The 16,540-nt window shown below is 44.6% G+C and overlaps 1 protein-coding gene across 1 annotated transcript in view; it reads right to left on the reverse strand.

Moving 5' to 3' along the window:
• Positions 1-16,099, reverse strand: part of LOC310867593 (ras-responsive element-binding protein 1-like) — a gene marked incomplete at its 5' end in the record, with an annotated part of 44,609 nt that extends 28,510 nt beyond the window's left edge. The window contains one exon of the mRNA XM_083777708.1: positions 16,060-16,099. Coding sequence (XP_083633834.1) covers positions 16,060-16,099 — 40 coding nt within the window. The remainder of the gene's footprint in view (positions 1-16,059) is intronic.
• Positions 16,100-16,540: the final 441 nt, after the last annotated feature.

A 16,540-nucleotide genomic window follows, 5' to 3' on the forward strand; every position in this document is an offset into this window, starting at 1 on the left:
GCCACATTTTCACGATTTTTCTAAAATAGCAGACCTATACAAAGCTAGATCTGCTATTTTTCAATAGCTAAATTATTACATAATGTTTCCCGACTTCCCGCCCAAAATGGGTTAACCCATTTAGGCCTGAAAGTCGTTCGCTCTGAAAGAATATATATTCAAAGATTTGTGCCGCGTTTTTTACGATTTTTCGTAAAAATAGCAGACCAAATGTAGTGGAGCGGGTCGCATCATCTCCCAGCCTCATGGAAGCCCTGCCCCCCAGTGGGACACCCCCCCCACACACCACACTCACTTTTACCTGACCATCAACCTGCGTGTGTGTGTGTGTGTGTGTGTGTGAGTGAGTGAGTGAGTGAGTGAGTGAGTGAGAGAGAGAGAGACAAAAGTAAGTGTGGGGGCATGTATGGGCGCTGTGGTTTCCATGCCGACGAGGTGTGTCTTGTGTTTGCAGAACAAACAATGGTACCTTTTCAACATAGGGAGGGGCCGCCGTGTGTGTGTGTGTGTGTGTGTGTGTGTGTGTGTCACAGTAAGGTGTTCACACACCAGACTATAAACCTGGGTGCAGTGGGCCTGACATTTTATGCTGCATGCAATACTAAGCCTGTTATGTGTGTGTGTGTGTGTGTGTGTGTGTGTGTGTGTGTGCGCGCACGCACATATGCACAATCCTGTATAATATGCATGCATGTCCGCGATCCATCAATCGTCTGCATGCGTGTGTGTGTGTGGGTGCGTGCGCGTGCCGTGCGTGGGTGTGTGTGTGTGTGTGATGCTGTGCTCTATAGAGTGCGGACCAGATTAGATGGAGTTAACAGTGGGATTAATAGGGATTACGCTAGGCTGGTCCCTCTGGGCCCCATTCATTCACACATCCTGATACTCTGTACGACTCAATCCAGCCTGGCTACTTAACGCCAAAAACACACAATCTGCACCCCAACGGCCAACGCTGCTGTTGTTCACCTCTTCACCATTTAGCATGTGAACATGACATGCAAATAATATGTTCACATTGAAGTGGTGATTTTAAAACCACAGCACGAATAAGCGACAGATAAAGGCAGACTATCCTTTCTCTCTTTTTTTCCATTATTTTATTTTACATCAATGTAAACTCACTATGGATTAATTACTTATTACAAGAAATGCTCTATCGGCAAAAGGCATGAACGCGAGCCATTAAAGAATTACCAATTAATTAAATCAGTCAATTCGATTCATCTTAAAATCAGCGAAAATGATCACCTGACTCTCTAATGAAAATAAACAAAAACAAGATAAATAATGAATAATATGATCGGGTCATTTTTATAACCGATACATCTCTTATGATCCGATTAGAGGTTTATGCAATTGTTCCCTGAGGAGTTTCTGTACAATTTGTTTATGAAATCACAGTTAAATACACTGCTGTTTTCCCCTACATGGGGATAAAAAAAAAGGAATTGAGTCCAGTATATATAATGATGCGTACAAGTAAAATAAGCCAAGCTAATGACAGCTAAACAACACACAAGACACATGACTCCCTCACACCATTTACTGACATGACAACAATTCTCTGTCTACACAGATTGCTCATACACCACCGATTCACCTCATGATGCTTCATGCTTTATATAACGTGGATTTGAGTGTGTTTTTAAAGTTTTAACTCCTTTTGGTGTTTTAACTATTAAGCATTATGTTATACTTTAGCTATTGAAAAATAGCAGATCTACAAGCTCATAGCGCTATGAGCTTGTATAGGTCTGCTATTTTTGAAAGATCGTGAAAATGTGGCACAAATCTTTGAATATATATTCTTTCATAAGACTTTTTTGTTTTATTTCGACGTCAGGCCTAAATGGGTTATTAAAACACTTAAACCCTATACTTTTCTTTTTTTAAACCAGATTCCCAAAACTATGCCCCTTCCTATATTCACTCCACAGTAAATATCTTCAACAAAAGCTAGGATTCAAAAATCCTTTTAAGTGCTCCAAGTGTGGTTGAGTGCTCAGAATATCTGCCCGCCTGTAGTCAGGTCAACACGGTTCCTTTAGCCAAGCATCTCTCTCTACACCCAGGATGCTAATAGCATTAATGGAACCAGCCAATCAGAAGCCCTGTCTCTAAACTCCAGCCTCCATCCCTCCTCCTGACATCAGGGAGGGCCTGGACTGGAGGGGAGGGGAGGGGAGGGGGGTGGGTCTACCCACAATGCACCCTATAGGGTGTCCACACACACATACACACAGGGTGGGGCGGGGAAGGCTAGGTCTGTCTGTGAGTAAACTGATGCTCAGACAAATCATCAGGTGTCACAGTACATGTGTCTGTTTGTCTCATCCTGACTGTCAATCTCTCCTCCCATACCATCGCTGCCTTCTCTCTCTCTCTCTCTCTCTCTCTCTCTCTCTCTCGACAGGAGATCATTTCAACGCCTTATGAACAACACTTCAACGGTTCTCTCCGTCAACACAAACATTCCATTCATGATCACATCTTTCTACTAGTTCATTTAAAATGTTGTGTTCGCACACGCACACACGCACGTGTGCACGCGGCACACACACAGAGAACAGTATAACATCTTAAGTGTAGTGTTGGGTGTGTTAATCACGGAGGTTGACTCATCCGGAGAGTTTGTTTAAATCTCTGAAGTGTACAAATTGGAGCCTTATTATACAGAACAGGTCAACATGTGCACTCCCTCCCGAGTTCAACTAAGACTCGTGCCGTGAAAGTGAACGCCTGCTGGTTTAGTGAGTGACCAAAAAACATTCTTGTTATATTTGCATACCTCGTCCTTCTAGAACTATCTCTGAACAGAGAAAAATATGTACCATACAGAACTTTTTGTCACGTTGGGGAACTTTGTTTTTCTTTCTGCATCTCCCCCTCTCTCTCATTCACTGCCCTCTCTCATAAAACTGGTTTGGCGATGCCGTCTCTCTCTCGGTCTCTCCCCTTATCTCTCTCTCTCTCTCTCTCTCTCTCTCTCTCTAGCAACAAGTGCTCCCTCGTAGTACCACCCCTCCCCTCCCCCCCTCCCCTCCTCCCCTCCACCCCCTCCCCTCCCTCCCTCTCGTTCGCTCTCCAGAAGCCATCTCGATCCAGGGCTGCCGAGCTCCGGGTAACAGCCAGCTGACAAAAGTGTTTAGTCAGCAAGAATGGAGAGGGAGAGAGATGGAGGGAGGGAGGGAGGGGCAGAGAGAGACAGAGTGCAACAGGGGGAGGAGGGACAGACAGAGAGACAGAGAGAGAGAGAGCACTGGGGCAGAGGAGACATTCTTTAAACTCTCTTCCGCTTCTCTCCATTTTTATCTCCATCCCACTCGTCTGTTTCTGTCTGTATGTCTGTCTGTCCTGTCTTTCCGTCGCCTTAACCCGTTCACTGCCAGCTGTTGTCTATACCATTACTCAGACAGATCGTTGCTGACTTTCTTCTCCAGGGTGGAGTGTACCAATGAGGCTGAATAGAGGGAGGATGGAATGTTCCATTGTGTTGTTTGAGATGGGGGGGGGGGGGGGGAGTTCCAGCAGGATGTCAAGACTTTCTGTACCGCAGAAAGTTAACAACAACAATGGCCCCCTGTCTGACAAATGTACATTTTAATTTTGCACCTCTCGGTGTTGCGAGGTTGAATCCTACGGTCTTGTTGTTCACGTAAGACGTCTTGAACATGTGTGTCGCCCCATCATGCTGTTTTACAAATGGTATAGTTTTGTTTGGGACTTTACAAAACATGTTTTACATAATTTTTCTCCCTATGGACAGTAGGCTAATTACTCTTTGATCTATATATGGTAGGCCTTTTTTTGCTTTATATAAAAAGGTTAATTATTTATTCATTCAGAGAAGCAACAGGGACTAATTATCTTTACCTAACGTAAATTACTTAATTTATGCTAATGTATGTGGCGTTTATGGAGGATAAACGCAGTAGCGGAGTCCTGCGACACTGCCAACCAATTGATTAGTTGATTTGTAGCGTGTTGCAGTATGCATTTACTTAAGTATAGTACTCTAGTACAATTGAGGTATTTGTACTTTACTTGAGTACTTCCAATTTCCAATACTTTTACTTCTACTCCACTACATCTTAGATCCAAAATAGTGTACTTTTACTCCATTACATTAATTTGAAAAACTTTTGTTACTACTACTAGTTACTTTGTAGATTTAGATTTTCTATTACAAACCACTTCAGGCCTATATGTAGGCCTACATTTCGGCTGTTTGAAAATAGCCGATCTACAAGCTCACCGTGTGTCCCATCACAACGCATTGTGAGCGTGTAGATCTGCCATTTTCAAAATATGTTCATACATTTGAACACTTTTACTCAAGTACATTTTGATTACAGGACTTTTACTTGACCTAGACTATTTATGCATTGCAGTATTGTTTTTTTTTTTTTTTGGCTTTATTTTATATTTTTTTTATGGAGGGACAGACAGCAAATGGGGAGAGATCAGGGGGTGACATGCAGTAAAGGCCGTCGGGATTGGGAGTCGAACACGCGGCACACTGCCAGACTGGACTACCAGCCGATGTGCCTGGACCGCTGAGCCACGGCCCAGGCCAGTATTGATATTTTTACTTAAGTATTGTATCCACCACTGGTGGGGCCGCCCCACCTCTCAGGTGAACACAAAAAACTGCATTCTCTCTCTCTCTCTCTCTCTCTCTCCTCTCTCTCCCCCCCCCCCCCCCCCCCCCCCCCCCCCCCCCGCTTCAGGCAGAACCAAGAGAAAAAGGTTGAGAGGTAGAAGGAGAAGAGAGGTGAGGTTGAAAGAGAGATGGTGTAGAGACTCGAGAGGCCATGTAGAGGAGAGGAGAGAGAAAGAGAGAAGGGAGGCCATTGTTTCTCCACTTCCTCCATCTCTAAAAACCTCCTCTTCGGATGAGAGCCTGTTTCACTTCCTGTTCTCTGAATACTCCTCACTCGTCCTGTCCTCCGTAATAACAGCCTAGCTCTTCCCCCCCTCGTCCGTCCCCCCTCTTCTTCCCTCCTTCAAGCCCGCTTCTCTCCTTCTCCATTCTGTCTCTCTGTCTCGTCTCTCTCTCTGTCTTTATGAAGACAAGTTTGTCACTGAGAACAAAGGACACAAACACAGATAACTACGAACTGGAGAAATGAGATGAGTGTGTGTGTGTGTGTGTGTGTGTGTGCGTGCGTTCTTGTGTGCGTCCGTGTCTCTGTAGTGAGTAAAAAAGACACAAACTCATCTTTTCTTCACCTCCCCCACAGGTCGTTGCCTCCATTTTCTCTCCCTCTCTCTCTCTGCATTCTTTCACAGTGTGATGGAGGCAGACTTTGGACCCGCAGTAAATACAGCCTTTATTTGCTACAGGCAGTGAACAGCCTGGAGGTTGGCTGTGTGTGTGTGTGTGTGTGTAAAACACAGAGATAGAGTGAGAGACAGGCCACATGGGATGAGAGACATGAAGTGATGTGTGTGTGTGTGTGTGTGTGTGTGTGTGTGTGTGTGTGTGTGTGTGTGTGTGTGTGTGTGTGTGTGTGTGTGTGTGTGTGTGTGTGTGTGTGTGTGTGTGTGTGTGTGTGTGTGTGTGTGTGTGTGTCAGTAGTTAGCACCAAGCTGCTTATCAGCGGGACACTCACACCACACCCCTACGTGCGCTCACACACACACACACACACACAAACACACGCATCCCATACAACAGGTCTGGCCTACATATTAACTGCTTTGTCAAACTGCTAACTCAACTCAACCCTCTCTCCATCTAGCCCTCCATCATCTGAATGGTAATACATCCCTCTGTCCATCCGTCCCTCTGTCCGTCCATCCATCCATCCCTCTGTCCATAAAGTCACATTCTTTTACAAATTAGCCAACATTTACCATGTGTTTTTAAAGTTTATTTGTACTGCTTTATGTTTTTTTTTCCTGCACGTCATCTCTTGCCATCTATAACTGTCAAACAGTATAATATTTATTCAGTTCTAAACCTCACCAATCTGAAAAAGGCTGATCCCTGCATGACATTATTCCAGGTTGATTGAATCAACCGACTGATTAGACCACAAACGCCTATGAATATTACTCACGTAACAATCTCCCAGAATAGCTCTATAGTAAGTAGTAGTAGTAGTATAATTGTGTTATGTTTAAACATCTAGATCTAACCAATCATTTGATTACCTAGGTGTACTTGTTTTTAAATGGTTTAGTGTCTGTCTATTGGAGACATCCATCATTTGTTTTTAAATGGATTATTATGTGACCTCAAATTCTCCATAGAAGAGGTTATGCAATCAAACACACTTTATATACGATTAGCTATATTTACACTAGCTGACATGTTATTTACAGCATATTCACTGCTATATAAAGAGAGCTGTGTGCGTGTCCGCGTGTCCGTGTCCGTGTGTGTGCGAACGAGTGTGTGTGCCGTGCGCGAACGCATGCACGCACGCAGACACACATGCACCAACTGTGCCGTCTCTCCCAACCAGGACTAAATTTAAACATATCACCAGTAGTAAACCACAGGCAGCCATGGGGGGGGGCGGGGGGTCTCTGTGAGTATGTGTGTAGTGTTGAGCGGGTGGGTGGGCTATGCATGGCCAGAGAGAGAGTGTGTGTGTGTGTGTGTGTGTGTGCACCTATGACTTTATGTGCATGTATTTCTGGATCTTCTTCCCACAAAACTCGCAAACTTGCAAGTTTTGCATGATGTCCGTCAAATAACACAGCATGAGGGAGACAGTGTGTGTGCGTGTGTATGTGCGCGTGCATATGTGCATGCGTGCGTGTGTGTGTACACGATGTGCTTGTGCGTCCTACTTTAGCTCTATTCAGTCTACGTCTCAAATTACAGTCATCCTACTTGTCTCTCTTCTTGATGCATCCCTCTCTCTCCCTCTCCCTCTCCCTCTCCCTCTCTCTCTCCCTCTCCCTCTCCCTCTCTCTCTCTCATATGAAGACTCACACTTTAACTTCCTGTTCCGTTCATAAGATTAGATTTGAAACACGCTGGCTAACATAAGCGACGCTGTTAGCAGCACGTTAGTTGCCAAAACACAGCAGGGCAGAATCTTCAATCGCCACCTTTAAAAAACACAAACTCCTTCGTGAATCCATCACTATTCAGAAAGAAGACAAGCAGGGGATTCTGTGCCTTGCTCGAACACAGTTGGTCGAGGGTTAACTATAAATAGCATTGAAGGGAGAGGCTTTTGTTTTTTGTCAGAAACCAAACCTGTACGTTTAAATGATAAAACTAGAAGTCAGGGCTACAGACGGTGTCGTTAAAATACAGATCAAGGTACAAGGTTTAACTTTATTAGCTCAAATGGCGAACAAGACAGAGACACTGCTTTGATGATAGAGAAATGCGGTTTAATACTCTGTCTACGTTCAATGTCAAATATAATTACACCTAAACGTACAGATCTCATCTGTGTTAAGTTAACCTTCACAACCACTCAAAATGTCAGTAACACTTATACTTTCCATCCACACTTGACTCAGGTTAGTGTTTTAGGTAGGTTACGTTTTACTAACCACTTCAAATGTTTAGCAAAATGTCATATTGGGCCCATGCCATGACCCCACTAGTAGAATAGATAAGTACCCGAGGAAATAAATTCCATAAAATAGAAAACAAACGTTTAAGAAGTAGTGAAAATACCAGCTCATAATGTGGCACGAAGCGACGTGTTGTGAGCTTGTAGATTTGCTATTTTCACTAGTTTGGGTCCCGGGCAAATGTTTAAGAAGTAGTGAAAATAGCCGATCTACCAGCTCATAATGTGGCACGAAGCGACGTGTTGTGAGCTTGTAGAACTGCTATTTTCACTAGTTTGGGTCCCATTTGGGCAAACGTTTAATGTCACGGGCTATAAGGTTTGGGAACCACTAGTCTAAACTGTCTAAATGTCATCCTCTGATGTGTGGCAAGTGCTAACAATACAAGTCCAACATGACCACAGACAAACCATTTCATTGATCTTCGTATTCCTACAAGATCCATCACTTTATTTGTCAAATGCGTGCACAATATTCCCAAAATAGAGACTGCCCTGTTTGTAAACACAGTGAGTATAGTACTGAACCCACAGATCTATTATTACTCCTGCGCTGCCCATAACAATCTCACCTCAAACCGCACGCGTTAAGACACATTTTGTTTGACCAGTATTAACAAATGTTTGACTTGAGGACAATGAGTCATCTCTGTTGTTAAGACCCTGTCACCCCAAACGGCTGTACACAGCACACATTATGTCACCAGCAGGGCTGGGAGTGGAATCCACTACAGATTCAAGTTAAAAAACCTATTTTAATCATTTGAAATGTTACTTTAATTAGATGGCTTACTTAAATAAATTGTGTTTTAAAAATATTTCAAAAGAGACAATGTGGTGATACAACACATATTTTGCCAGTACTCAAACATTGTCCACGATCAAGAATCTCTCACTAAAAGTTTGTTTGATGTAACACCAGCAAAGGTTTTGATTTTAAACCAAGTATCAAAACAAAGTAAACAAGTAATTATTGCGTTCATGAAAGGATACAAGTCATCATATTAGCTACCCTCTGTAGCTAATTTATATGACTATGCTACCTACTTCCCTTTAATCCCAAGGGTGCACAAAATGTTTATTTTTTTAAATTACACAATTATGGTGCTTTTCGTCACTACATTATACTAACTCTGCATACCGTTCATTCCAGTGGTGTGAAGTAACTGAGTACATTTACTGAAGTACTGTATTGTAGAAGAAATTTGGTATTTTTACTCCAATGTCCAATGCTTTTACTTTTACTCCACTACATCTCGGATGCAAATATTGTACTTTTACTCCACTACATTTATTTGAAAACTTCAGTTACTATAGTTACAAGCTCACAACTTGTAGAGCTTGTACGGCTATTTTCAAAAGATTTGCATCCATTTTGAAAACTTTAAATGAGACTTTCTGCATTACGAGTACTTTTACTTTGGTTATTTTAAAGTACATTTCTGATGCCAATACTTTTGTACTTTATATAAGTACGTTTGTAATACCAGACTTTTACTTGTAACACAGTGTTGCCGTATTGATACTTTTTTTATACCCATTTTGGGTGGGAACTGGGAACCCCTTTTGGTGTTAGCATTATGTTATGCTTTAGCTATTGAAAAATAGCAGATCTACAAGCTCGTGGCGCGCTACGAGCTTGTAGGTCTGCTATTTTTGAAAAATAACGACTGACATAGAAACATCTCAGGTCAGAATGGGTTAAACTAAAGGACTAAAGGAGAGACCTGTGCAAGCCTGTTAAAGATGAGATGGTGAGGTCACAGCGAGTCAGGGATGACACCGCCACACTCAGCGCTTACTCAGCACCCATGATAACACATGAAGTAAAGCTGGGCTTCCATTTTGGATTGACCTACTGTCTGTCTCCTCTCCTCTCCACCTCCTCCTCCTCCTCCTCCTCCTCCTCCCCCCCTCCTGCCTGCCTGTTCCTCAGGTTGCTCTCCCGAGTCAGGAATTTGAAAAGCGTTCAACCTCATTCCTCTCTCTCTCTCTCTCTCTCTCTCATCTTCTCTCCCTCTCATCAATCTCACAAACACGCCGCGGCCACAAGTCGAGTTAGCTTAGCCAGCTGCCTTTAGCTTTAGTCAATAGTCAACACCTTTGCTCTCCCTCTCTCTCACACACACACACACACACACACACACAGAAAAACTAGAAACTACCGGTAGACAGTTTAAAAATCGCATCCCTTTCCCTCTCAAGTATCCCTCTTACTACGCCCTTGTTTTTGTGAAATTGGACTTTGAAGCCGTAGCAGCAGAGTGATTCAGTGATCCATCCGTAACAGTAGAGCTTCCTGGTGACACTGTGGTGTGTGTCTTTGTACTGGGAGGATGGGGGGGTGGGGGGGGTGAGAGTGTGAGAAACAGAGACCAAATGGCCAAGCTATAACGACTTTAAAACACCCTCCCCCGCGCACACAAACGCACCTCTGCCTGCTGACTGTCTTGTCTGTCTTTCTATCCCCCCCCCCCCCCCACGCCAGTCCAACATAGTTTGGAGAGCCCTTCCCTGTGACACCTTTAAGCACGGCGTTAATTTAAATGTGTGAAGGTATCTCTCATCCTCCTCCTCACTGATCAACCAAGCATTTCGGCCACTTGTTGCTCAGGGTTTTTTACCTTCTATACTGGCTACTTTAGCAAGTAACCCAACCTTTTATAAATGAGCTACAAGCTCACAACACATAAGGATTCGACAGGTTGCTTCTAAGCTTCTATTTTTAAATAAGTTTTTAGGTCGGCTATTTTCTCATGACATCATCGTACGACTAAGCAAAGTAAGCATAAAATAGGTTTGGCATTAATACTCTTTACTTGCCACTTTGGGCAAGTAGCCAACCATCACCTGTTTGGCTGTAAATATTCTCTACCACCACCATCCCCCGACACACACCCCGTACTCTCCTCCACTGCTTCAAACACCTTTGTTAACCGTTCAACCATCGGAAATTAGACACTTCTTCTTCCCTCCATCCTCCATTTTCTCCCGCTGTCATTAACTTCTCGTCTGTTGACCTCCTTGCCCCCCCCCCCCCCCCGCATCCCCCTCCTCCTCCTCCTCCATACCTGCTGCTGTATACCATCACTGTCACCTCCTCCCCACACCTTTTCTTGAAGCGTTAAGTTAACCCAATCTTCTCTCTTCTCCCACCATGCCCTCCTCCTGTCCAGCCGCGCAGGGGACAGAACATAATCTTATCTATAAAAGGCAGGTCTATAAATAGTAGCTGGGCAGAGAGAGAGAGAGAACCAACAGGCATCAACTTCATCTTGCTGATATTGAAAGGGGGGTCCGTGCACGCGTATGTGTGCGCGCGTGTGTGTGTGTGGGGGGGAGGGCTCCTAAACCTCCGTGAGCAATTACCAGGGCAGGATCAGTATCAGAATGTCTTTAATGTTAAGAGTACGGTGGCCTGGATGGGATGTTTGTCGGGGACTCCGGGTACAGCAGTGTGCTGTCACGAAGCACGCACACGCACGCACACACACACACACACACACACACACGACAACTCTGTCATATAAATTATGCTTTAATGCTGCAGCTAATTAGCATGCTGACCTGCGTGTTATAGTTTTGATGCCATCACACAGTTTAGCAACAGCTGACTCTGTAGGAAGTGTATTAATTTATTATTATCTGTTCCGTTCACCTTTTTGACAAATTATAGAACATACGGAAGTGGTGTTTTAGAACCCAAACCCCTGACACTTAAATCCATTAACAGTCCTCTGAACCAACAAATGACTGGCTGTGCTACCTAAATAGACGGCATCAACAGATTAGCGGACTAAGCTAATTGAAAAAGAAGCGATAGAACAGAGGGAGGGATGAGAAGAGGAGGAGGAGGAGGGGTGGAAAAGGATGCACAGAAAGAGAGGGAGGAAGACAAACGGCAGGCCAATGACCCGAACCGTCGTGAATAAATACAAAACTGAGCTTCCTCGCATGGGCAAAGTTTTCCTTGCATGCTGCTTCACAACTTAACCTCTTCTAGTGACAATTTGAACACACGCAAAAAATGTGAAATCGTTGTGCGTTTTGCGAATGAGATTTGTCCACTGACTCTCCGAGTTAAAGGAACGCTGAGAGTCTTTACGGTGTGTGTTGACATGAGTTGGTGTTTTTAACTAGTGCGGGTCATTATGATTCATCACATGACAGTCAATGGACAGAGAGAGGGACACAGGGATGGTGAGAGAGAGAGAGAGAGAGAGAGAGAGAGAGATGTATAGAGGGAAGGACACAGGGATGGTGAAAGGAGAGAGAGAGAGAGAAATTAAGGACACAGGGATGGTGAAAGGAGAGAGAGAGAGATGGATAGAGGGACACAGGGATGGTGAAAGGAGAGAGAGAGATAGATGGATGGAGGGAAGGGATGCTGGATAAAAGCAGTGGGACCAAGGTATAGGGCTGTCTATCGATGATCTTCGTAGCAATTATTCTATCGATTACTTTTCCAATTAATCGAACAACAGAGAAGCATGTTTTTCTTCATAGCATGACATGCAGAAATCTTGAAAATCAGCAGATCTGCAGGCGTCATCTTTCTCTCTTTTATTTTTAACTTTTCACCTATAATGACATGCAGCCTCAAAGAGCGATAAGAATATGAATCAATTGTCTGCATTAATTGATATATATATATATATATATATATATATATATATTATTATTTTTTATTATAATCAAATCAATTAAAAAAATGTAATCAGTCTATTTTAAATCAATTGAATGTTGCACCACTATAGAGAAATGATGGGGTGGGGTAGAGTGATGAAGGGGTGAGACACAGAGAGATGCAGAGAGTGATAGAGAGGGGGGAGGGAGGGGGACTTAAGGAGCACTAATATGGAGACAATAGTCTCTCAGGGAGGAAGAGACCTTTTAATTATCCTGCTACAAACGGCTTCCCTATGGTGAGCACATGGCCCAGTAGAATACAAACACACACACACACACACGGGGGTGCATGTACATACACACACACACACGACACATGTACAGTACACACGTACTTTGAACAAACACGCTACAAATCTTCATCTAATTAAACTTCTGCTTCTTTGGAGGAGTGCTGGACACAACAAATAACTATATGCATTGTAAATCTCCCTAGAGCAAAAATGTAAGCTGTCCAACTATACAGTTTGTTTTAACTCTGGGTGTGTAAAGTGATCAGTGGTCTCTCTCTCTCTCTCTCTCTCTCTCTCTCCGTTTCATCACCTGTAAAGAAAGGCAAAACAAGCATCCCTCCCTCTTTCCATCCATGCATCCCTCGCTTTTCTGTTCTGTTCCGTTCAGGCTCTGTCATGTCTTTACATGATCATGACTGCAGGCTGTGTGTGTGTGTGTGTGTGTGTGTGTGTGTGTGTGTGTGTGTGTGTGTGTGTGTGTGTGTGTGTGTGTTCGCTCGCTCGCTGTGTGCCACAATTCCCACAAAAGCACATGCAACAATGGAGGATGAAACAGTCTTTATATTATATAAAGGATATTTCATCCTCCATTGTTGCATGTGCACACACACACATAAATTATATATATGTGTGTGTGTGTGTGTGTGTGTGTGTGTGTGTGTGTGTGTGTGTGTGTGTGTGTGTGTGTGTGTGTGTGTGTGTGTCATAATCAGACACAACACTATCACAACAAACAACCAACACCTCACAAACAAAACATTACAGTTACAACTAATCCCAAGTATCCACTCATTGCAAACCAACAAATACATCCAGTTGTGCAATGAGGAAGCCAACATCCACCACACCACCAAGGGGCCCTCGGACACTCTGTCAGAGCACGTACACACACACACTACCATGAAGGGGCCCTCGGACACTCTGTCAGAGCGTGCACACACACACACACACACACACACACACACACACACACACACTACCATGAAGGGGCCCTCGGCCACTGTCAGAGCACGTACACACACACACTATCATGTGGGCCCTCGGGGGCCTCTGTCAGAGCACGTACACACACAACACCATGTGGGCCCTCGGCCACTATGTCAGAGCACATACGCACACACACACACACACTACCATGTTGCCATGCTGGAAGATGAGAATTCATCAAAAAGGAAGGGAAAAAAACTTTCATCAAGTTCACCCGAGGAAATCACATGAGGAATCCAGTCCACACACAAACACAATTTACTTTGATGCTTTGATTAAAATGCCAACCCCCCCCCCCCCCCCCCACACACACACACATAAAACCCCATACATCTTTATCATTTATCATCCATCAGTAACCGCTGTCACTTATAATGCGGAGTGGAAGGGCAAGTTAATGCACCCTCCCCTCCCTGTGTGTGTGTGTGTGTGTGTGTGTGTGTGTGTGTGTGTGTGTGTGTGTGAGAGAGAGGGATCTGCGCCTGTCGCCGAGGGCCTCACTCGCTCGGCTTCAGTGTAGAATTTCGTAATGGAATGCGAACTGCTCATCCGGATCTCAACTCCTCCTGCCTCCTTCCGAGAGGAGAGGAGAGGAGAGGAGAGGTTGACAGAGAGAAAAAGGGAATGAGGAGGAGACGAAGGAGGAGACAGAGAGAGTGAGAGATGAAGGGAAAGAGGAACAACACAATCGACGGGCGAGCGAGCGCTTTACCAGCTGTCCACAAGATAGCCGCATCATAAAAACAAATCATGTGCAGAAAACTATCAACACGTTGACATCCTTGAAACTTCAGCAACTATTTTTAAAGTTCCTACACGGCAGCAGCAACGACAAGCTACACCCCCCAAACAGGGAGGAGGAGACGAGAGAGAGGGAGGAAGGGAGGGAGGGAGGGAGGAAAAAATGCCTAGCAACCATTATCTAAGCAGTATACGGGGCTACGTTTCAGTTCCCCCAGAGACAGAAAGGGAAGAAAGAAGGAGAGAGAGAGAAAAAAAACACACACACCCATCAATGCATCACCTCTCTTCTCCGCCATGAGGCTGGAGAAACTTTGACAAAAGTTACAGAGAGAAAACTAGCCTATCAATTATTGACCCGAACAAGCGATAAGACGAAGGTTTTATGCGATAAAACTAAAGAAGCCCCACAGCAGCATCCCTGTCTTAATTACCACTAAACATTATATATCAACCCCCACCCCCACTGTGTGTCAAAAAGTTAGACCAGTCGATGTGAAGGTGACTAGAATAGCTAGTAAAGCAAAAAAACATTACAACCCTTTTTAAAAAGGAGGGATGATGGTGATGATGTCGAAACAGTTTTGTAGCAATGGCTGGCTGGTGAGAGAGACAGACAGAGAGAGAGGGGAGGGGGGGAGGAGTGGATGCAACAGGCGGCGTCAACCGGTCGAGGAGGGGAGGAAAAAATAAACTCTATCTTCCAACTTCTATTAAAGCCCCCCCAACCCAACACTGACTGATTGACACAAACCGATGAGGATGATGCCTCCCCCCCCCCCCCCTCCAGGTCACACGCACCAAAACAACCTCTAGTTTCTTCAGTTGAAGTTTACTTCTGGTATGTGTTCGTTTTTTTCCTTCCCCCTGACAAGGTCACACACACACACAGCGGACTGTAACACATGGCATGGTAGAGAAGTGAGGCTCTGTGACGATGATGATCAAAGTGCACCCGAGATATGATGAAGATATGGATGCTAGTCCGGGTTCGACTTTGACCGCCCCCCCTCCCTCCCTCCCCCATCCATCATTATAGAATAAATACATTAACTAATAATGCAACCAGAAACTTTACCCCCAACCACCACGTACGGAAAGGGAGGCATGATTAGCAGTAGATGTCGGTTAAAAGTTACGCGTTGAAAAGTTAGTCTATCGAGGCTACTTTTAACAGCAACCATCCCACGTTACAGTAGGCTACAGGTCTCCCCCCTCCTCTCCTCATCCATCGAGCGAAACCCCCTTTAATAGGAACAAAACTTTATACACAGAATGCCAACAACAACAACAACCAACCGTCCGTTAATCTAATCAATCGAACAAACAAACAAACGACAACTTTGTGACTTGTTTTAAAGCGTCGTTTAAGCTACTGTGCGAATGAGGAAGGAGAGAGAGAAGAGAAGAGGGGGTCAAATTCCACCGCTTGAGAGACACTCACGCACCGCACGGATGAGCAGCATCAGCACGCAGACCAGAGCAGACCGGGCCGCGGCGATAGCTAAAACAAACTCACCCTCCTCCTCCACACACACACACACACACACACACACACACTGACACACACATCCCTGCCTCTCAGAACTCAGCAACTCGCAAACTTTTTTCAGTTTGATAGCAAGTCTGTATCCATTAAAAAAAACCCAACTCCCACCACCACCACGACAGCAGCCCCCCACGCGCACATCACACCACGCACCCCCGCACACACGTCGACGACACCATGGCGAGCGAGTGAGTGAGTGCGGCGTGGATGCGACCGAATTAAAAAAAGTTTTTTTTTAAAGGATAAACTGAAGGGAAAGGAGGGGGAGAGAAGGAAGGAAAGAAAGAAGAAAAAAAAAACAGCGACTTACGCTTGACTTTGTTGGGGTTGAGCTGCTTGCGCCGAGACATCGCGGTGTGGTGTGTGTGATGACGACGGAGAAGTAATAATGAGGATGATGAGGATGATGATGGCGGTGGTGGTGATGTTGAGGATGGAATTTAGAAAAAAAGAGAAGCTGCAAAGTTGTTCCGGAGAGAGAGGAGGAATCAAAATGGCGTTTCTTCTGAAGGATGTGCAAAGTCCGACAAACTTTTGTTGGTCTCCTCCTCTCTCCTCTCCTCTCGTCTCCTCTCTCTTCTTCTTCTCCTCTCTTCTCTCTACTCCTCCTCCAACTCCTCTTCGCCTCCTCCTCCTCTTCCTCTCCGCATGAATTAATCCCCTCGATAAACGAGCCGGCCGGGGGGAAATGTAAACGAGAAATTACCTTTAAAAAAAGAAAAAAAGAAGAGAGACTTGTTGCTGGATGGAGGTGAGAGAGAGGAAAATAGTTTTGCTTAATTCGCTTTTCC

This window comes from Protomyctophum parallelum (genome assembly GCF_964188405.1).
Source record: "Protomyctophum parallelum genome assembly, chromosome: 12".
NCBI lineage: Eukaryota > Metazoa > Chordata > Actinopteri > Myctophiformes > Myctophidae > Protomyctophum > Protomyctophum parallelum.